The sequence below is a fragment of the Semicossyphus pulcher genome, unplaced genomic scaffold (assembly GCF_022749685.1).
Source record: "Semicossyphus pulcher isolate SPU_LCO1_2020_fin unplaced genomic scaffold, fSemPul1.0.p SCAF_1, whole genome shotgun sequence".
NCBI classification, from domain to species: domain Eukaryota; kingdom Metazoa; phylum Chordata; class Actinopteri; order Labriformes; family Labridae; genus Semicossyphus; species Semicossyphus pulcher.
The window spans coordinates 17,755,083-17,776,122 of NW_027211603.1; the positions used below are offsets into that span (position 1 = coordinate 17,755,083).

The 21,040-nt window shown below is 41.2% G+C and overlaps 2 protein-coding genes across 2 annotated transcripts; one reads left to right on the forward strand and one right to left on the reverse strand.

Annotated features, from left to right (window-relative positions):
* The first annotated feature begins 612 nt into the window (after positions 1 to 612).
* Positions 613 to 7,799, forward strand: vrk3 (VRK serine/threonine kinase 3). The gene is made up of 16 exons (XM_069669512.1): positions 613 to 667; positions 1,881 to 2,104; positions 2,221 to 2,352; positions 2,476 to 2,598; positions 2,734 to 2,880; positions 2,978 to 3,118; positions 4,299 to 4,345; positions 4,573 to 4,639; positions 4,835 to 4,919; positions 5,006 to 5,108; positions 5,200 to 5,292; positions 5,380 to 5,512; positions 6,012 to 6,129; positions 6,257 to 6,315; positions 6,416 to 6,552; positions 6,990 to 7,799. The coding sequence occupies exons 2-15, from the start codon at positions 1,882 to 1,884 to the stop codon at positions 6,550 to 6,552; spliced, it is 1,608 nt and encodes a 535-aa protein (XP_069525613.1). The 5' UTR covers positions 613 to 667; position 1,881; the 3' UTR covers positions 6,990 to 7,799.
* A 54-nt stretch (positions 7,800 to 7,853) lies between these two features.
* LOC138597837 (rho family-interacting cell polarization regulator 1-like) lies at positions 7,854 to 18,754 on the reverse strand. The gene is made up of 17 exons (XM_069669384.1): positions 18,649 to 18,754; positions 15,949 to 16,036; positions 15,688 to 15,821; positions 15,458 to 15,536; positions 15,284 to 15,307; positions 15,144 to 15,197; positions 14,454 to 14,603; positions 14,238 to 14,301; positions 14,104 to 14,147; positions 13,888 to 14,013; positions 12,928 to 13,076; positions 12,713 to 12,821; positions 10,449 to 11,093; positions 9,737 to 10,365; positions 9,399 to 9,489; positions 9,201 to 9,315; positions 7,854 to 9,124 (listed from the first exon to the last, which is right to left on the reverse strand). Exons 3-17 carry the CDS (start codon positions 15,777 to 15,779, stop codon positions 9,054 to 9,056), a joined length of 2,442 nt encoding a protein of 813 aa, XP_069525485.1. The 5' UTR covers positions 15,780 to 15,821; positions 15,949 to 16,036; positions 18,649 to 18,754; the 3' UTR covers positions 7,854 to 9,053.
* Between the last annotated feature and the right edge of the window lie 2,286 nt (positions 18,755 to 21,040).

The following is a 21,040-nucleotide window of genomic DNA, read 5'->3' on the forward strand; positions in this document are numbered from 1 at the left end:
ATTAATAGTTCCTATTTATTGGCTCTAATTTTCTGTTATGTGTGCCATTAATGAAACATACAAAAAAAAATGTCTCTGAACTTAAGGGATAAAACAATTAAAAAAAGATTTCAGATGAATGTTAAAGATGCAGCTGGTCTGGTTAATGCCCACTGCTTGTGTATAGGTCTATGATTAAAGCTCTTAATTGTCATCTAAAGACAATGGACTCTGAGGAACAAACAATGACATACATGTGGATGACCCCTCCCCGTATTGTAAACACATTGTCTTGGGTTTGTCTACAGTTCAGCTGGAGGCCGCTTGTTGCTTGAACAGTTATTCGTCAGTTAATGTCCTGCAGTTAAAGTCCATTGAATTCTCTCATGACACTAACTGCACTTATAACATACTTAAATGTTGTCACTGTTGACGAAACGTTTTAATACATTTGAATTCAGACAATATCTATTCAGACCTCAGATCATCGGTTGTAAGAATGATTCTACTGGGGTAACTTACGTTTTACCTCTTTATATACAATATATATATACAATAGTTTGTCTGTAGTTGCCCTTAACTCCTGCAGGGGGCAGCACCTACACTGTACAGCTGACACCAAAAGACGTGAAGAAGAAACTCCACTGTCAACCCAAACAGTCGGAGCCTCGGAGGAGTTATTAAGAAGGTATCGAGCACACTTTCAACTTTTTTTTGGCAACTTCATCATCAAATTTTAAGATGTATTTTTACCCAGGCGTCAGTTTAACTGAAAGCCGAGGCTGTAAACCTAAAACAAGACAATTCTTCCCTCAAAGTCTCACCAGTTGTCTCACCAGTTATCTCTCTGAGGAAGTTTCCCTTCAGCTAGCTAGATACATTTTTGGGTTAATAGGTCGTTGCATTTTCTTTTTTTTCAACAGACAGTTGAATGCATTACTATAAGAAACACACACGACCTTTAAATCAGTTTTTTTTCTCAAAATGTCGACCTACGACTGTTTTATTTTTGTATCCTGCCACTACAGGGCTAATTAGAGCTGGCTAACGCTACCTTAACTAGCTAGCTGTCATTGTAGCTTTAGCTCTCTTTTTGCTTTAACAGTTTTGACAGAAGTAAAAACCAAAAGGTCTTATCACCATCATCTTTTGCAAAGTTGGATACGGTTAACTTTGGAGCAAGTCTTGCTATAAATTTCGATAAACTGTGGTTATCCACCATGAGAGCTTTTATGTCTATGACAACAGTCAACATTTTCACCAGAAATTACCGAACGCCAGAAGAGACAAGCAGCAGAGATCAGTTAGTTTTCATAAATAATAACTGTTCATAAGCGCACATTTTCTTGGTTGTGACCTTATTTATACAATGTATGGTTGTGACAAGTCCTGAAGTGCATTCACGAAATAAGTGAAAGTAAAATATGGGTTATGCATGATTTTTTTAATCTAGGGTTTCAGTTAAGGACAATATTCATTATAGAATAATAATAATTACATGATATAACTATTTTCATTATAACTAAGCCCTTAGTTTATAAAACTCCCCAAAAAATCTGAATACACCCAATTTACCAGGGCCCAAAATGTAATCTTCAAATTGTTTATTTTTAATTAAACTAACAGTCAAAACCCCAAATATCTCTCATTTACTGTAATAAATTATAGAGAAAAGCAGCAAATCCTTACGAAAAGCTTTGCTGTCTAATCCATAAATTGATTAATTGCTGCAATGCTATGAACTGATTCAGCTCTTTCCAGTAATAGCTAGCCTCAATGTCTGTTAATCTGCGGAAGTCTGTTGGTTCATGTATAATGGTGTATCACAGCATTAGCTCAGTCAATACACTTGGGGTGGTATGAATAGATATGTAACAATATGTGTGTGTTTCCTCTTGCAGAATGCCCTTTCATTTCTGCCCCCAGTGTGGGACAAAGTTGCAGCCTGATTTTAGGTTTTGTCCATCATGTGGGGAGAAGCTTCCCTCTTCTTTTGATGAACCTGGACCTATGAGCTCAGCAGCATCTTTAAGTCTCTCTCCACCCAAACTGAATGAACCTGCAACATCAGTATTTAAAAGAAGCCTTGCTGCAACCCCAGCTGCTGCACCCGCAGAAAGTCAGGGTAAATAACTTTTCTGTGTTACAGGAGGAGTCACTTAGATTTGTAATGCCTGAGAGAGCCTTTGTAAAGGTAAATTCTGTCTCCTAAAGCCCTTGCATGTAATCCTTCAATTCCAGTTACAGCTCGTCCTGCGCTGCGGAAGACCCGTAACTCCTTGCGTCTGGACAAGGACGTTTCATTCACTTTTAAAGATGTCACTTCACCTGTGGCCCCTTTAAATAAATTTGTTGGAGATGACGGGATTAAAGGTATTTAAAAAGGTCTTTTTATGCAACTTAGAGGCAATACTTACTGGTGCTGCATTTGTAAATTAAATAATTTAACAGCTTATACATTTCTTTAAAAGAAAAGGCTTTCATTTGTACCAACAGATAATCGTCTTGGATTGGTTGCAACTCCTCCAAGGTCACATACAGTCACTTTTAAACTCGACAAAGAGGTAGAACCGACTTTAGAGACAACCTCTTCTCCTGGTGTAAAATCTCCTCGATCTGGTGGGTTGAAACACAAAACCACTTCTAAGCACTCATAACAATACAATCCTTATAGGAAAATAAAGGTTCTGCCTCTTTCTCTGTGTAATGATCTTTTCTCTCATCCACTTGGATTGTGGCTGGATTCACATGTAGTCAGGAGAAAGGTAAACGTCTCCAGTCCTAATGTGAAGCAGGTGGAAGATAAAACAGGAAGGAAAGCAGTGGAGTCATCAGTAGATGGCTCTCCTGGGGCGGTTTCTTCCCCCCTTTCTTCACCAATCTCCAGATCTCCTTCAAAAGGTGCCTTAACCATGTAACATTAATTGTTGATATTTGACAAGTTAAGGAAAGTCCCAAAGTTCAAAAACAAAATATTTTTTTGCATTTACGGCAACAGGCAAAAACAAAGCCAAGAAGGCAAAGCATGCGTTTGCTGTGGAGCCGCTGCAGGAAGGTGAGGAGGTGACGGACACAACAGGGAAGAAATGGAAGCTGGGGAAACTGCTCAGTCAGAGCACGACAGAGATCATCTATGAAGGTGAGACTGTGTCCACGACATCAGGGGAAATACTGGAAAGAAGAAAAGTGCAGACAAACAGTTCTGTCACAGTTTGAGTGCTTATATGTGGTGATAGTAACTCAGCCATCTTGAATTAAAGTCAAGTCAAAGTCACCTTTCTTATCAATTCTGCCACATGTACAGGTCAGCCAGAGATTGATTTTCCGTTTCTCCCAGACCCTGGTGTGGGCGTGAAAGTACTTAAACAAAACAGCAAGGGTATCAGGTTGGACTGATTGATGCTGCTGCGTCCATACGACCAGCATGTAAACATTAAAATACATCCAAAGCAGCTAAAGATGAAAACATGACAACAACAAACAAATTACAACAAACCACTAAAAAGGAAATATACATTAAGAAACTGAAGAAAGAAATGCCAAAGTTTATATTTTACTTTATTTCATAAGAAAACATTATTGTCACTATAATACAGCAAATATTTACTGTGATATTCACTTGTTTTTGTCACTAGTGAATGACTTTTGAAGTTTCAATATTTTGTAGAATGTTTACCATCCATCCATTATCTATGCCGCTTATCCTGTTCAGGGTCGCGGGGGGCTGGAGCCTATCCCAGCTGCCATTGGGCAAAGGGCGGGGTACACCCTGGACTGGTCGCCAGTCAATCACAGGGTTGACACATAGAGACAGACAACCTTTCGCACTCACACCCACACCTATGGGCAATTTAGAGTCACCAATTAACCTTGCAAGCATGTCTTTGGACTGTGGGAGGAAGCCAGAGACCCCGGAGGGAACCCATGCATGCATGAGGAGAACATGCACAGAAAGACCCACCTTGCCCAAACTGGGGTTTGAACTGGTGACCCTAGCTGTGAGGCAACAGCGCTAACCACTGCACCACCGTGCAGCCCCAGAATGTTTACCAAAACCAAAATATAAAAATTATCTTGTTCTAGAAACTCTTATTGACTTGAATTTTTCTATGTATTTGAATTAAATTATTGAATTAGTTAAGATGTTTTTTTGTTCCTGTTAACTTTGTTAAAGTAGCCGAATGGTTGACCTAGTTAAGTGGATAGAGCTGCAGTTGTCTTCAGCAGGATGTAACAAACGACTCTTATGATTGCACCAAATTAATAGTGGAAAGTAAACCGTATTATTACAGCTGATTAATATTGTTTGTTATTCTCAGTTTTGCAAACTTCCACTTCCAAGGACTCAGATCACATCCTCAAACTGGTAAGTGTTGTCTCAACACACAGTCTGATTTAAGCTTTTCTAAGACTCAAAAAGTGATGGCATATTATAACACCATGTGACTGAGGTGCCACACATTTTCCCACTTTTGTATTCATTATCAAGGGATTGTTTTTATATGATCTCTATTTCCTGTAACAAATGATACTCTGTTCTTTAATCTCCCTGAGTGGGATCAATTAAGTTGATCTTTTCTTTCTTCCTGTCAGGGAGCCAAAGATGGAAGAATCTTCACTGAGCAAAACTTTCTGCAGAGAGCAGCTAAGCCTGCGTCTGGTGGGAGTTTACTATGTTTCTACTCAAGTATAGCACAAAACAATTGTAAAGTTATTCATTAAAGAGTCATGGAGGCTGCTGTTTTAATTTGACTTACTGTTTTGGTAACTACATGAAATGTAAGAGTGAAATTTAGGGTGTAACTTTGCACCATACATGGTAATCCTCAAAGTCGAACCTGTCGTGTCTCTGTAGCGGACAAGTGGATCAAACTAAACAAGATGGATTTTCTGGGGATTCCTTCCTGTGTTGGCTTTGGTCTACATGCAGAGTCCTACAGGTGTGAAAAACGAGTCATCTGTGAATATTTACACGACAGGAAATAATTTCTTATGAATTTGGTGCTCTGCTTCATATCTTTAATAGGTTTCTGATTTTCCCCAACATGGGCCAGTCTCTCCAGTCCGTCATGGAGCAAGAAGCTGAGCTTTTGTCTGAGAAAACTGTTCTTCAGCTCGCCTGTAGAATAGTGAGTGTAACATGTAGGACAGTCCTCCAAGCTAAAAAATCACTGATTCAATCCTCACTTCATACGACGTAACATTTCTCCCTCCTTACAGTTAGACGTGCTGCAGTATATCCATTCAAACGAGTATGTCCATGCTGATATCAATGCAGAAAACATTTACATCAGGCCAGCACAGAAATCACAGGTGAGACAAATTTTAGCACAAACTTTCTGTCCTTGATTAAACCTGCTTCATGCTGACCTCTCTTTGCTTGTGTTCACCTGTGATTAGGTATATCTAGTAGGATACTGCCATGCCTTCAGGTATTGTCCAGGTGGACAACATGTCGAGTATCGTGAAGCCAGCAGAACGCCACATGAGGGCACCACAGAGTTTATCAGCCTCGACGCACACAAGGGAGCAGGTGAGTCACTGAGTCCTTGTTCCACTAACGTCAGCGAATCAGAAGCCGTTTCTCTCTACAAGCTCTACAAACATGAGGAGACACCTGCAGTCCTCCCACAGTCCATCTGTCTGCAGAGCCTCCAGGCACACACACACACACACACACACACACACACACACACACGCACACGCACACGCACACGCACACGCACACGAACACACACACACACACACACACACACATCTAATCTAATCAGACTGATTAAATTATGTCTCATGAAGCAGTTTGTGATTGTGCATAAACTAAAAAATCTAAAAACAACAAGGTGATTCGTAAATCTGAAATATTTTTGTTGTGAGGTGTCGGGGTAGCTGGGAGAGTAAACATATGTTTGGTCACTGAGACCACTGAGTGTGTGTGTGTGTGTGTGTGTGTGTGTGTGTGTGTGTGTGTGTGTGTGTGTGTGTGTGTGTGTGTGTGTGTGCGTGTGCGTGTGCGTGTGTGTATTTGCTTTTAGCTCCATCTCGACGCAGTGACCTGCAGTCTCTGGGTTACTGTATGCTGCGTTGGCACACAGGTACGCTGCCGTGGACCGCCCTCGCTAACCCAGAACAGGTAGCAACGCAGAAACAGAGGTGAGATATTTCAAAGTTCACACTTTTGAAACTCAATTTTAAAACATCTTATTTTCTGCCTACCGTGGTAAAGTTAGTGTGTGTTACTGCAATGCGAAGGAAATACTCAACAAAGTTCTCATCCTAGGTACATGGACGATGTTCCTGCACTGCTGAGTCACTGCTTTGGAAAGAAACGAGTTTCCAGTGAGTTTAAATGTTAGTTATGTAACTCACAACAAGTGTGTAATTATATGAGTTTTGCTGATGTATTTGTGTGTGTTCATGTGTGTGTGTCGCGCTCTAGGTGTATTTCAAAGCTACCTGACTGCCGTGATGGCTCTGCAGTACTCTGAGCAGCCGGGCTACTCAGCGCTGAAGGCCACTCTGAGTGATGCTTTACTGGGGCTGGGGGGATCACTGGAGCAGCTGCTCAGCTTTTAGGTGAGGACGCTCTGCAGCTCAGAAACATGTTAGCACACATGCACCAGGGTGTGTCTGGTCAGCGGCATACTCTGGTTTTACAGTATATGAGAGTTTTGAGACACTTAGAAAACGTCTGAAGCATCTGAATGTTTTTTGACACATCGTGTTCTGTTTTGGATTTTTATTTCTCAGTATTTTATTAAGAGATATTGCAGCTTTAAAGTAATAATCTCGAAGATTTTTAGTTCAATAAATTCCTGTGTAGGAGCAATCTTTTGCCAAATGAGTTACCACCAGCACCTCCTATTGCGGCCTCACTTAATTTAGATTCAGATAATTCAGTTGAAGTGAGACAAACATGTCTCTCTTTATCCACAGTGTAAATTACACCCTGGTCACTCGTATGGTAAAAAAGTTAGGATAATAATTCTCAAACATGTCCACTTAACTTTCAGAGAATCGCAACAAAAAGAAGACATTGGAACATTGGATGGTGGAGTTTGTGTTTTTAGCTTGTTATATCATTCTGATTTTAACCTCTGATATCTCACTGCACTGAAAGGAATAAAGAGTGTTTTTAAAGTTCAACCTGAGCAAACTGTTCAGGGTAATGGGTTTTGATTGGGATCATCATTTTAAGCGTTTGTGGTATTGTTGTGTTTTTTCACAAATTGCACTATAGGATTTTAGCATTTCAAAGTCAACTTGAACAGGAGAGGGACACAAGATCAGATGTTTTATTTACATATTTTGGTGATATTTACAGTTTGTTAGTTCAAAGTGTGAGTGTGAGTTTGAGGTATTATAACTTGTTGCTTGTTCTGTCTGTTGTTTCATTTTTAATGTAAGTGACGTTTTTCCCTCTAAATGTAAAGGGAGAACCGGATCGACAATGCAGATAATTTGTGCATATTAATTCTTTGACTAAAACTATAGCTGAACATTTCCAGAAGACAAGCCAGCACACAGACGTAGTTATACACATCTCATCACTGCTTACCTTTATGTAGGCAGAGCTCATTTTAATAAAATAGTTGTATTTCCTGTTCTAAACTGTGCCTTAGTGTTTTTGGATATTCAGCTCTTCCGTCTGAAAGCCAGAGAGCACCAGAACATATCCTCACTTTAAGGGAGTGTGTCAGAATAAATAAATCTTTATGAAATGTTGGTTTTACATTGTTGTTGTTGTTTGTTGTGCTAAACCAGCGTACATGTGATGCTTAATTCAAAACAACAGTACACATGCTTGTTTTAAAGAAACCTTTTATAAAGTTTAAACATTTCTGAACATAAACATTATAACATTTCAAGACATATACAATTCTTTATATGAAACAGTAAATATCTCTTATTGTGCACACTCTGAATTCAGAAAATAAACACTGTTATCTTTTGCCTTATCTCTCCTGTCGTGGCATTTTAAACCGAACATCTCTGAGGCACTTTCTGAATGACGAGGCTTCTGTAGAACAATGTAAAGCATGATACTGAAAGACTATAGCGCCCCCGTGAGGCTGCTTTTGTACACAGCTAGAGACCAGACGGCTTCCTCGCACAGGAGCCGAGCTTACGCACTTCGAACTGATCAGATGAGCTTTTATACAGACATGCTGGCAGTGTGAGGCAGCTACACATGCACGTTTAAATATAGGTTTACACTGATTGTAAAAACAAGACTAGAATGAGTGTGACTCCTATCCTTCATGTGTTTTAAGTCGTTCCTGATTTAACTTATCTTCCTGGTGTTGCTTTAAAGGTTGAATTTATCGTCTGAATATCCTCATTCACTGTCTCTGATGCCTCAAATTAAAAGATCCTGTTGGTTTTCAGAGTACATTCCTGGTTTGGAAATGACTTCATGTCCACAGCACGTCGATAAAATCTTCAGACAAACATCACATGCTCGTGAACTCTTCCTCTCCCAATAGAAGTGAAGAGCTCCGGGCTGTACACCGATTTAACACTGAAAATTATAACCGCCACAGTTTTTCATATCCACAAATACTGTTAGTTTTTTGACCATTGAAATGTAAGTCTGTAAGTGATTGTAATCGTCTCTGCAGACTGAAGAAGTCCACCAACCTGAACTTAAAAAACCATTACAAATTGTTGGATTACGTCATTAATGCACTGGAATAAACCCGAAAACAAGGCCGCTTTTAGCTGTTCCTGAAATGTTTTGGACATCGAATGTTCTCATGACAGAAACAGTTTATGAAAGTGTAAACAAAGTGGCGTCCCACTTAAACCCAGGCAACGTGATGGAGTGTGTGTAGAAGGAATGAGAACTTATTTTACTTGGGTAGGGGTGCAGGGGACTTTGAGTCATGGCTGAGGTGCAGAAACCTCGAGGTTTATCGTTCTCGGTCAGAACAAGGCAAATATGTGCACAAACTCTGCCGTAACGGAAGAGCCTGTTTGTCTGAGCAGTAAGTGGAACATCCTCTAGGCCTCCAGGCCGCAGTGTGAGAGGGAGATCAGAGCGGGACAGATTATTTAGCTCTGGTTCCACTGTGCCGTTAAAAGACAGTAGTGGCTAAATGGCCGGGAGTGGAGGGACGCTCCTCCTGATCATGTGACGTCTCCTCTTCTGTAAGATTAAAAACAGGGCAGATTAAATGTCTGTCTTCAAACGAACAACTGCAGACTTGGTCTTCCTCTCTTACCATTCTGTTCATCTCCCTTTTCCTCGCTGTGCTCCTCCTCCTCCTCCTTCCCCTCCTCCTCCTCGTGCCTTTCTATCCGACGCAACCAATCCTGCACATCCTCCACGCTTGACTCCTTTTTAAAAATGTGGTTTTCCTTTTAGGTTGATTTAAAATAAACACACTCAAAGACTTCAATTCAGCGGATCAATTGATTACCTGTGAGTCAGAGAAACGATCTTCATCTGAGTTTCTAAATCCCTCTGGGGCTTCCATTAAGATCTCCAGTTCCCCTCCCTCCTCATCATCACTGCAGGAGACACAAAAAGGTAAGTGTGGTGGTTAAAACACTTAAAGTAAAACCCATAAACTGCTCATTGTAGCTAGATGCATAGTTTTATGAGATGGGGAATAACAATTAAGTTCATGAAGTGCATTTACGATTTAAAATGTAAAAGGACATTTGTTTATCTGATTTAAGAGCTTCCAGGATAATCTATTAAAGCTCAACAATGATCTATGACACAAACACACAACCTGACGACCTTCACACTGACCTTCCTCCAGAGAAAAACTCCTCTTCTTCCTTTTCTTCTCCCTTCACCGCCTCGTCCTCCATCTTTGTTTGTTTCTCTTCATGTTGCTCATTATCTTCCTCCTCTAATTTCTCATCCTCCATCTTGTTTTTGTCCTCCTCATCTTGTCCTTCCTCGTCTTTCTTTTCTTTTTCCTCCACCGTCTCCTTCATCTTGCTTTGGTTCTCTTCATGTTGCCCATCATCTTCCTTCTTTTCTTTTTCCTCCACTGTCTCCTCCGATGTTTTGTTTTGGGTGTCTCCAAGTTGCTCATTATCTTCCTCCTTTTCTTGTTCCTTAACTGTCTTGTCCTCCGTCTTGTTTTTGTTCTCTTCTTGTTGCCCTTCATCCTCCTTCTCATCCTCTATTTTGTTTTGGTTCTTGTCACCTGGTTCGTCCCCCTCCTTCTCTTCTTCTTCCTCTACTGTCTCTTCTTCCATTTTGTTTTGGTCCTCTTCATGTTGTCCATCCTCCTCCTTTTTTTCTTGGTCCTCCTGTTGTTGCTCCTCTTCCTCCTCATCTTCATCGAGGTCAGAGCAGTTGAGGAAGTCGAAACTTTCCAGGGCTGTCTCGAGTTCCTGAGTGAAACTAGAAGAAGTGGGGAAAGGAACCTACGGAGAAAACAATGGCAGGTTTTTGAATATCACTGTCATCACATTGTACAAAATCAGAATGAAAGAAAGCCGGCGCTCACCGTCGGAGCGTCCTCTGGTTGTTCTGACTCCTGGTTGGACGGATGTGGCTCGGGATGTTTCCCTGATGCTTCTACCTGCTGTCCCTCTCCTGCTGCTTTAGTGGTGCTGTCCTCTGCTTGAGTCTTTTGAGCCTGTACTGACTTCTCCTCTGATGCATCATCCTTTACTTCTACCTCTGAAACACACACCTGTGGAACACCACTTACAGACACAGCTGATGTCTCCACCAGAGACACAGCAGCTACAGAGGACACATCAGGGCACGAGCAGCTCAGGTCTGCTGAGGCGTCAGAGAGCTCAGCTGATTGGACGGACGCTCTGTCAGTCACAGTACAGTCTGGACTACTCTGCTCTTTTTGGCAGGAAGTCTGCAGGTGGCCGTTTGGCACAGCATCCGCCTGAGAGAAAACCTCCCCGCTCTCTGTCTCCTCCTCCTCCTGGTTGGAGGAGAGCGACGGCGTCGACGCACTGGACTTGTGCGGCGTGAGCGACAGCTGAGAGGTGAGAGAGGCGGCCAGCATGTTGGAGGCGGCGAGTCTCTGAGCGTGGTGAGCCAGGGCGGGACTGGAGGAGTCATCGGAGGACTCAGAAGAGTTGGACCAGACGGTCCCGTTCTCCATTTCTCCCTGTCGCTTCAGCAGAGACTGGACAGGAAACAAGACACAGAGAGGGACAGGTAAGACACGGTTATGACTGTTATGTGTACATAGTGCCGGACTACAAGCTTATTTGCTTTTTTAAATACAAATGACTAATTCTTGAATCAAGTGGTTCTCAAACTGGGTCATAGCAGCATTGAAAGGGGGGCCACTGAGTGTACGTTAATCTGTTTCATGTGGGACCAATAAAAATAATAAGAGTTCCTTCAAGCTACAAGCAAAGCCTTAAAGTTCCAGCTCAGAGAGATTTATTAGAACAATAGCAGCAGACAGATTTCTGATAAAAACTGACTGAGCCCATCATGCTCTCTTGTTAACTGTAAATGGTTCATAAGATGCTAAAATAATTTACTGGAAGAACAATATCACAGCGTGAGAAACAAACAGTTTGAGAACCACCTGATAAAACAATCCAGTCTCTTGTCTGTTAGCAGCAACTTCATTTCAGTAATTGATCATGACTGTATTAATTTATCACCTGTTCACTAAACACAGCAGACATTTGCTGCTTGGATCTTTACACACATTTACTTATTTGTTTGATTAATCATGATATAGACTGAACATATAAACTTTCAGGTCTTGCGCAGACAATCACATGTCGGCGATGTTAGCATTTCATTTTGGATTCTTTGGGACTTTGGATTAGTCATTATTTATAAGAATGAACACTAAACAATCAACGTGTTGTTTTCTTGATTTTATATACACACTAAACACACAGATGGAATTAACAAATATACGTCTATATATAATATGCAGTCCTATCTGCAGGAAAAAAAAGTCAAAGGTTTTGTTGTTTTAGAATTAACAATTAAACTTTAATGAAACAACAATATACTCAAACTGCAGCTGCCAAAATACCTGCGACTGCTTTTCTTCAAATTAGATTGAGATTAAACATGATCAGTGTTTTTCTTTTAGGATCCTGGATTTTAGGAGAGATTTACTGGAATAATAATGTAATGATTTTGGTTAATTACTTCTCTTTGTATTTGACTCTTGATTTTCTTTACTTTCTTCACTAAACTACAGCTACAGCTACGTCCCAACACACCGACTGTAAAGAGGTGAATCGGGGTGTCGTGTGGCTGATTTCAAAACGTGATGACGCCATCCTTTCCGTCATGACGTTGAGGAAAGCGTCCATCAGCGGGCGGCTGTGCCTGGGCCAGCGAGGCATGCTCTTCACGCGAGGTGAGGAAGAGGAGGGACATATTGGAGTTCTACTCAACCACTATTAAACAACTACAAGGACCACAACTCCGTTCGTACATGCTGCTGCTGTCACACACCCCGCTACTGCTATCATTCATGCTCTGCATGGTCTGCACACCACTCCCACAACCACATGACCTCATGCACACTGCTCTGTGAACACCCTCGCACACATCAGTGCTACCGCTACACACAAAGCAGTTGGGGAGCAGCTGAAATAGAACAAGCCGGTGAAACGACAGTAACAATAACCATGAGTAAGATAGATGGCAAACATACAATGTGTACACTACTAAAAATAGAGATTGTACAAACCCTGCAAACAGAAAATAAACATGTTTAACAGAGCAGGTGTGATCAAGGAAATCTCTTTGAATGTGACTCACATAAAACACCTGCTCGCGCATGGAGGGTGTGTCAGGAGGGCTCTGATTGGACAGCAACCGCTTGGAAACCGTACTGCTGGACGATGTCTGGTCATCCTTATCAAACGGACTGAAAGGAAAAAGGACAGAGAGTTAGAAAAGAGCAAAAATAAACAGGAATAAACATGTTCAAATTAGTTAAATAAAAAGATTCTGCAGGCTGCATGTCCAGGTACCTCCAGGTGACCTCCAGGTTCAGCTTAACAGTCCCGAGGTCGTTTATATCCACGGCGAGCGTCTGAGGAAGTGGGCAGAACAGGTCGAGCATTTCGCAGGAAACGCTGCCCACCACCACGTGATTGGCGAGGCTCTTCAGCTCCGTCACCTTCAGATCCAAAGCAAGCAAACATTAGAGACATGAGATCATAAGAATATAACAAGAGCTGAAAGTAAGCTTAAGCTGGAGATGTAGTTAATCCGAGGATAAGGCTGTCTGTGACATATATTTATCTTACTGTGATTTAACATGAAAGCCCAAAAGCAACCATGTAGTGTTGTCTGTGTAGCCTGATAGAGCTTATTCATCTGTGGCACAGAGCTGCATTATTGTCCAAAATAATAATGATAAACACACATAAACAGAGAGGATGCTGTGGACCCATGTGTCCTTATCCTGGAAAACAATATGCATGTACTCAGCGGCAATAGACAAATAATTGTACTGTTCCAATTTGATTTGTGCCAAGAATTTCACTCACATGATGTCTGTCAATTTATAAAACCACAAAAAGGTTCCCTGTTTCAAAACATAAATGTGAAAAGTATAAATTAGGGAAACTGCTCACTGAGCTATTTCTAGAGGAGGTATTTAAAGAGAGGAAAATGACAACAGATCTGGCCGTGTTGAGCTGCAGCTATGTGGAAGTGGAGTTAATTCTGTCAGAGCTAACATGCAGTATCAATAACTCTTATAGCACAATTCAAACTGGATATAAAAAAAAAGTGTCTCTCTCCACTGAAAACCCATACATACACATACTGTTTCTGAAATAAGATCCAATACTGGTCCATGTTTCTTTACTATCGTGTGGCAGTCCAACATGCAAAGTGTTGTTGCTCTAAATATTCACTAAAGCAACAAATATGTATTAATGCACAGCTGAAAATACTCCAGGCCTTTAAAGCGAATTCATTACCTTGATTGACAGCAGTTCTGTGACGAGAGGCAGGAAGATGTACTCTTCACTGTCCCATATCTGCTTGTTGCTGACTTCCACGCGGCCTCGTAGCCTCCAGCGCTGTCGCCCATAACGCATTAAGACCTAATGGGGCCAAAAATAGCTGAATTGAGGCAGCGGACAAAGAGACTCTGTCGATATTTGTGTCTAAGTGCTTGTATTTGTGTTCCTCACCTCATACTGGTCACCAGCACACAGCCGAGCAAAGCCGGCGAGGCCTGAAACATTTAGAATGTAGGAGAAATGAGAACTGGACAAACGCAGATTGAAGCCAGGAGGAAGTCATGTGACTGAAGAAAGTGACTCACCCTTCATCTTGACATGAAATTCTCCCATCTGGCTTTCTAACTCACTCTCAAGTGAGCACATGTGCTGCATGAACAGAGATTAGAGGATTTAAATAATGTAAGAGTGATTTTTTTATGTTAGAATAAATGGTAAATAGTCTGATAATAAATAAGTAAAACACAGAGAGCCTGCAGGTAAACACGCTCAAACACATGGGCCACATGTCAGTCACTTGCCTCTGTGCATTCCCTGTAGCCCTTGTTAGCTTCACTCAGGCTCTCTCTGGCCTCCCTGCTGCCAGTCGCTGAATTAAAGGCCGCCACCATCTTACTTGCTCCATCACGCAGTCGCCGCTGTATACAATAGGCATCATAGAGCTCTTCAACCTGGAGAAGGAAATATTACACAGGGTTCAACATATGCAGAAGAACTTCTCTCCTGAAGAGGGAATGAATACAAGATTGGTCTCTGATTTAGTGTCTTTGTGAGTCATAAATAAAGCTGCATTAATTAATCTGGCCACTTCACAGCAGTGGAACACACTTTAGATGCATCACAGACACCGATAAGGTTTTTAGTGGACATGTTGGCAAACAGTTGCAATCTGAACATCCAACAGACAAGAAGCATCTTTGGCCTGCAAGTTGTTTTTGTGTCGATCATATGAACCATCTCCTTTGGCTCAGTTTTAGTCTCTACCTACTCCTGAAAGAAATATTCGCCTCTTTTTCTGCCAAATGTAACTAATCTCACCAGATTTTCTCCAACTGGGTCAGTCTGCTGTTTGATTCAAAGTAGGTAGTGTACAGTGGGATTATTTTTTTACTATAAAGCTATAAACAGTTAGTCCTTTGATTGTTTTTTTTTTTCATCTTTAAATCATTTATTCATCCTTGAAAGGGTTGATTGTTCATAAACATACACACCTTGCTGAGATGGAATTCCAACCGTCGCATAAACCTCTCTATGGCTTTCACTTGCTACAAAACAAACAAATTGTTAACCTTGACAAACTCATTTATTCAGTTTCAATGTGCTGTATGCAACAAGTGTGAATGAAACTCACCTTATCCTGCTCATACAAAGACCCCTGCAATGTAAACAACAAAAATAAAAACATTTAGCATATCAAAGTGTCAAATTAACATCCTGTCTGAACACTGGAACTGACAACAACCAGTGCGGTACTGACTGACAGACAATACTGGTGTGACTGGTTTCTGTTACAGTGAGCGCTCACCAAACGACCGTTCCTCTTGTTTTCTCTGATCTGCTGACCCAGGCTGTCCAGCTCCAGCTGGTGGACCTGCAGGTACGACCTGACAACATCAAAGCAGCAGTGTCACTTTAAGAGACTTCTTCATTTAAAGACTCAAAAGCAGTCGTTTCCTGTGTCTTCATCTGTGATATTTCACCTGGCAGCAGTCCACTGCTATGAATGCAAACAGTGCCTGAGATGTGTTTACTCACTGTAAGCCTCTGCGTAAGGCAGCATACACTTCATCCAGCCGCTCGGGCTGGGGGGTTTTAGTGGGTGGCAGTTTGGTAGAGCCTGTGAACATCCTGCTTCCTTACAAGGCACGTTTCTCTTGGATCAAACGGTGCTGAGGGAGGGAGAGGCAGAGAGAGATACAGAGCATGGGATCATTTCTGATAAGGCCTCCATGATTGTTTCTGTTGCATTCAAAATGGACATCATGGAGAGGGTGAAACACACTGAGCTATACTCACCTGCTAAGTAGAGCAGAGATTTGGCTACTGTAGCATGCTTGGAGAGGTGAGTGTAGCACTGTGGCTTTAACAAACCAAAGGACATGTCCTGTAATTACACAACAAGGAGACATTAGAGACAAATGTCCCTGCTCACCTCTTACCTCACTGTATCTGAAGGGGTTTCTGCTCCTGCTCTGTGATTATCAAGGATTCCTATAATAACAGAGGTCACTGGAGGATAAACTGTGGGGGGAAAGGAGGACAGAAACTACTCTTTCACTTCCTTAGTATGCCCATTTTGTTTTGTTGAAAGTCTGATACCGTGAGCGACATGCATGCAGCAACCACAGTGGCCAGCGCTAACAACAACAGCACTGAGTACAGTCTGCCTTTGCTTCCTTCCCCTTCCTTCCCTACTTCTCCACCCCCTCCACATCCAACACCAGAGTACAGGAAGTCTCATGGCTGACTCTACACAGGAAATTCTACATCCAAGTTTGGCCTGACAATATAAAACCATTCCTCCAGCGTGTGCGAGTGTGTAAAAACTGACTCCTTTTGTACGTCAAGTTAAACTTGGAGATTAGGCCATATTCAGGGGTAACTGTAAGAAGAGAGGGTCGTGCCCTTGCTAATCTAGCCACAAAAGAGATTACAGACTTAAACCACACTAAATCTGTCAAGCAGGAGCCAAACCCATATTAACACATGGGATCTGTGAATGAGCCAGCACGAAGCAGAGCAACTGGTGTCATCTGCTCTCCATTGTCTTTCACCCAAATCCAAACCAGGAGAGAAATGTGTCTGACTGGAACATTTGTTGACGTTGCAGCGAAAGAAAACACGCAGATTACAGTTTTATATAATCAAAAAAAGAACACGAGAATAAACATCCAGCTTTCCCTATATGCTCTTGCCACACGGCGTGGACTTGGGCCTGGGGGGAAACAAGGCCGGGGGTCCAGTTAAACCGCTAATCTTGGCTACGAACTGGGAGGATTAACTGGAGTTGGTCAGGGTTAGAACAAAGAGAAGGTGCCATACCAGCAGAGAGCCTTTACAGATAAAACACCCCACTACCACAAACTTAAGTTGAACATGGACAGGACTCTGACCTGCACCCTGAAGTGGACACAGCTATCAAAGTGCAAATTCATAATGATGATACTACAAACAAGTATATAAAAAGAGACATGACGCCCACAGCAAAGACATCTACTCGCAGTCCACACACACACCCGCTCAGCAGACCTCAGCACAATATTGATAATTATGAGTAAATGTCACCCAGTTTCCTCCCTGTCAGATGTGCTGTTATCCCTTTCCTTACATTAGAGGTCATTAGCTGGATTAATTCTCTCCACTGGAGCAGAGCGAACAAAGAGGACACTGTTTCCAATCACCTCACAAGACTGGAGTTTTGTAAAAAGAAAAAAAAAAAGCCTTTCATGCACTCGCTGCACGCACAAGCACTTGTAGCCTTGTTCAGGCATTAACTTGGACCTACAACAATCTTAAAATCATTTATTCATTACAATAAATAATTCAATTATTTACTATGTAAGATGAATGGGACTACAACTTCCACTTTATGCAACTAGTACTGTAATTACAAGCTTTTACATTTAAGTACCCCAATATTGTTTAGTGAAAACTTAAATATGTCAATATAATTATAATAAAGGAATAGAAAAATATGTTAAATCTACAACAGTATAAAGGAAGCAACTCCTCAATGACATAGTGATTTTTGTATTTCGTCTTAATAAATGGCCTAAACAATTGGTCACTTATCAAAACAGAAGGCGAATCATTTTCTACTGCTTGACTAATCAGTTAATTGATAGACCTGTATAATAAACATCACAGTCAAAAGTAATGTCTTAAATTATTATTACTAGACCAACTTCCAAACAAACAGGATATGGTGTGTTATAACACAGACAGGGAAATGAAAGTCATGCATGTGAAGTTAAGGGATGAATCATAATTGTTACTGGAAGTGATCAGCTTCCTGTCGATCTCCAGCTCATCCAATAATCGACTAATCATTTCGGCAAGTATTGTTGTATATTACTTTTCATTCGGATTTAGAGAGCATTAGTACAGATATTAAAAGCTATGTGGCTAATACCCCGATAAACCACTGTTCATCCATACTTTGTCCGGGTCCAACTGTGCCGGAGGAGGAAGAGGAGGAGTAGAAGGATGAGAGATAATGGTGTTATAACGAAATACAACTACCTCTATTCCAGATTACTGGATTAGCTTAAACCAGAAGCAGCAGGCCACTCAGGCGGATAAACTGGCTCATACAGCACAGCCGGACTCATAAAGATACTTCAGGTTAAAGCAAGAATGATGGAGTTCAGACGGCAAACTTAGAAAACGGTGTCGTGCCAGATTTTGTATACCGTCCGTATCCCACCCCAGGCAGCCCCCGGAGCTCATCACAGGCCACAAAAAGTCCTCTCCCGTCCTCACCAAGACCACCGCCGCCCTCCTCCCTTTAACTGTCGGTCCAACAACTCACAACAAACATCGAAAAAAAAGCTGAGGGGAAATATGGGTGAATTAAGTCAACCACAGCCAGCTGGCGGATTTAATGTCGACAACATCATGGGAAAGCAACTTCACTTCGGACGCACTCATGCCCATGTAGAGAAAAAAATAACGGGCTTTGTTGTGACCTTGACGATAAAACTAGCAGCCCCCTACCTCTGTTTTAATGTCCGACACCCCGGAGGATATGACCGGAGTCTCATTTCCAACGCGATGCTCCACGCAGTTAGCAGAGGTTTACAGTTATTCTGGGCGCTGTCCCTCTCCTTGATTTCGCAGTTTTTTGTGTCCACAATCAAGCTAGCAGTAGCCACAAGACGACTTCCGATCGAACATTTTCACTATAAAAGCTCACTTTGTGAACCCAATTGCATTTCACTTGGAAGCACCGATGTGCAAACGTGAGTTAAATGTAAAAGCATTACAGTTGAGATAGTCATGAAATATCCTCTCACAAGGTTTGGTAAACGTAAAAAAAATTAAAATCTTGGAACAAAACACAAAGAGAAAGTTGACTTCATACAACTCAAGATTGCATTTTTTTCTATTAGAGTGTTGTCTTCTAGACTTATTTTAAATGAGGGAAAAGCACTTTAGGTTAGTGACAAAGGGAAGAAAAATATAGAGGAACCAGGAGGTCATATTGGAGGGACTCCTCTTACCCAAGACAGACAGAATAGCTGCCATACACAAAGTTAGACTGATGCAGCTGTAGATAACTTACAATATGGAACAACGGTATGACAACTTTAAAGCAAAAACATGTAAGATTTAGAAAATATTTGGTTTTATATGTTAAAGACGCAAAAGATAGGAGGCAAACGCCAAAACTATTATTGCACAATTTTTTGTACCAATGAGCATATTATCAATATTTGTATTGTTGTTAATTATTTGTTTTTTGGGCTATTACTCTGTAAATAACTTTGAGTTGCCTGTGGGTATAAATGTGCTGTGTAAAGTAATGTTTCATATCTAACCTTGTCTATTAAAACAGTATCAAATGACACTTCATCAGACCATCATGAATGATGCACTGATTTGTTGTGTTTTGTGCACTCCTTATTGCTGCTTGTTTGTGAATGTATGTATGAAAAGGCATTAGTTTGTTCTGATTATCAATTTTAAAATGGAAATTAATTGAATTGATTTATTTCCCTCAACCTGTAGCTTCACTAGAGTTTGTACAGCTGCAAGATTCCACACCTTCAAACATGACCGTGGAAACAGTCATAATAATAATGTATTGGATAGTGTGACAATTTTCTGACATGAAATCTCACACACTTTGAAGAAAACCCACTTGGCTGTGTGTTAGAAACCTATGAGCAAGCTTATTGTATGCTAAAATTCAGTGACGTTGCAGAATTTGTGTGGTGAAAACACAGCTTGGACCATTTCGCTGTGATGTAAATTTATTTTGAAAAGTCGCTGTATCGGCCGGAAATCAAGTTTCGGCTAGTTGCTGTGGCAACAAGGATGTCCCTTAGTCTGTCACTGTTTTCTCCGTAGCTGCTTGTGCTTTGCTGGCGACTCCACGGTGTATCCAACGGAAAAAAACAGACACACGAAGAGGAGGAAAAGGATGGAAAAAAGTACTACAGTGACCCACAAATAGAACAATAATCCATGGGTGGCTCAGTAAAACATGTAGGCTCAACTTGAGCAGTTAAATCGTATCAGGTGCTTCAGCGTCGGGGCTGCTGGTCCAAATTTTTACCAAGCCGGAGAGAGGGCGGCGATGATGGACCACATGTAGCGTTTTTTTTTCTTTAGATTTGCCCCAAAACAGGACGTTGCAGCTGGCAAGATTTATATTAAAAAATCTGCACAGGACCGGTTGAAACTCAACTGCGGGCTTATTTATACTACAATAAATTAGAATGAGGGTAAGTGGACTATAGAAAAGTTAGAAGAAGAAAAGTGACATACTGACGTGTTATAGGTTAGCTACAATGTAGTGCTGCAACCAACAACAACGAGCTACCTGACGTTAACGAACGTTTAACGTGTGGAATGCATCTAACGGTCTATTTCTTGCTGCGTTCGTTAGCTATAACTGTAACTAGCTTTAGTTCACGTGACGGCGGATTCTACCGCTATTAAATGACCCGAAGGTTAGCCAAGCCCCAGAAACCACTAAGACTTAGTGTGCCTCTGTCGTCAGGGAAAACAAAAAGCACAACTACTTTCAGAAGATTAACCCATTTAAAGAAAGACGTTACATCGTTTGTCGTCTTTCGCATTGAATGTTCCTACTAGTTTAAGATAGTGGATAAGTGACACCATGTTATACAGGGATGCTCCAGCCCGATTCATTAGCACCGATATCATGTGAACAGTATTGTCTTAAGCCAATAACGTGCACATATAAACAGAAAATGCAATGGCAAAACCTAATGGCAACTTGTAACTTATAATAGTTTATGGTGTATAGTGATATACATTTTAGTAAAAACGTCTAGGGAAAATGTTAATAGGCTTCTCTTACGTGATCCAAATGATGTGACATGCAAATTTAGTGAAGTTTGCATTATGGCATTGCCTT

Excerpts from the sequence above, each read along its gene's own strand:
- LOC138597837 (XM_069669384.1), bottom strand. The coding sequence starts at position 15,779 with ATGTTCACAGGCTCTACCAAACTGCCACCCACTAAAACCCCCCAGCCC. Across the intron at positions 14,148-14,237 it reads ATTTCATGTCAAGATGAAGG|GCCTCGCCGGCTTTGCTCGG; the intron begins GTGAGTCACTTT and ends TAAATGTTTCAG. Across the intron at positions 14,014-14,103 it reads GTGCTGGTGACCAGTATGAG|GTCTTAATGCGTTATGGGCG; the intron begins GTGAGGAACACA and ends TGGCCCCATTAG.
- vrk3 (XM_069669512.1), top strand. The coding sequence starts at position 1,882 with ATGCCCTTTCATTTCTGCCCCCAGTGTGGGACAAAGTTGCAGCCTGAT. Across the intron at positions 2,353-2,475 it reads TGGAGATGACGGGATTAAAG|ATAATCGTCTTGGATTGGTT; the intron begins GTATTTAAAAAG and ends TTGTACCAACAG. Across the intron at positions 5,109-5,199 it reads TTCAGCTCGCCTGTAGAATA|TTAGACGTGCTGCAGTATAT; the intron begins GTGAGTGTAACA and ends CCCTCCTTACAG.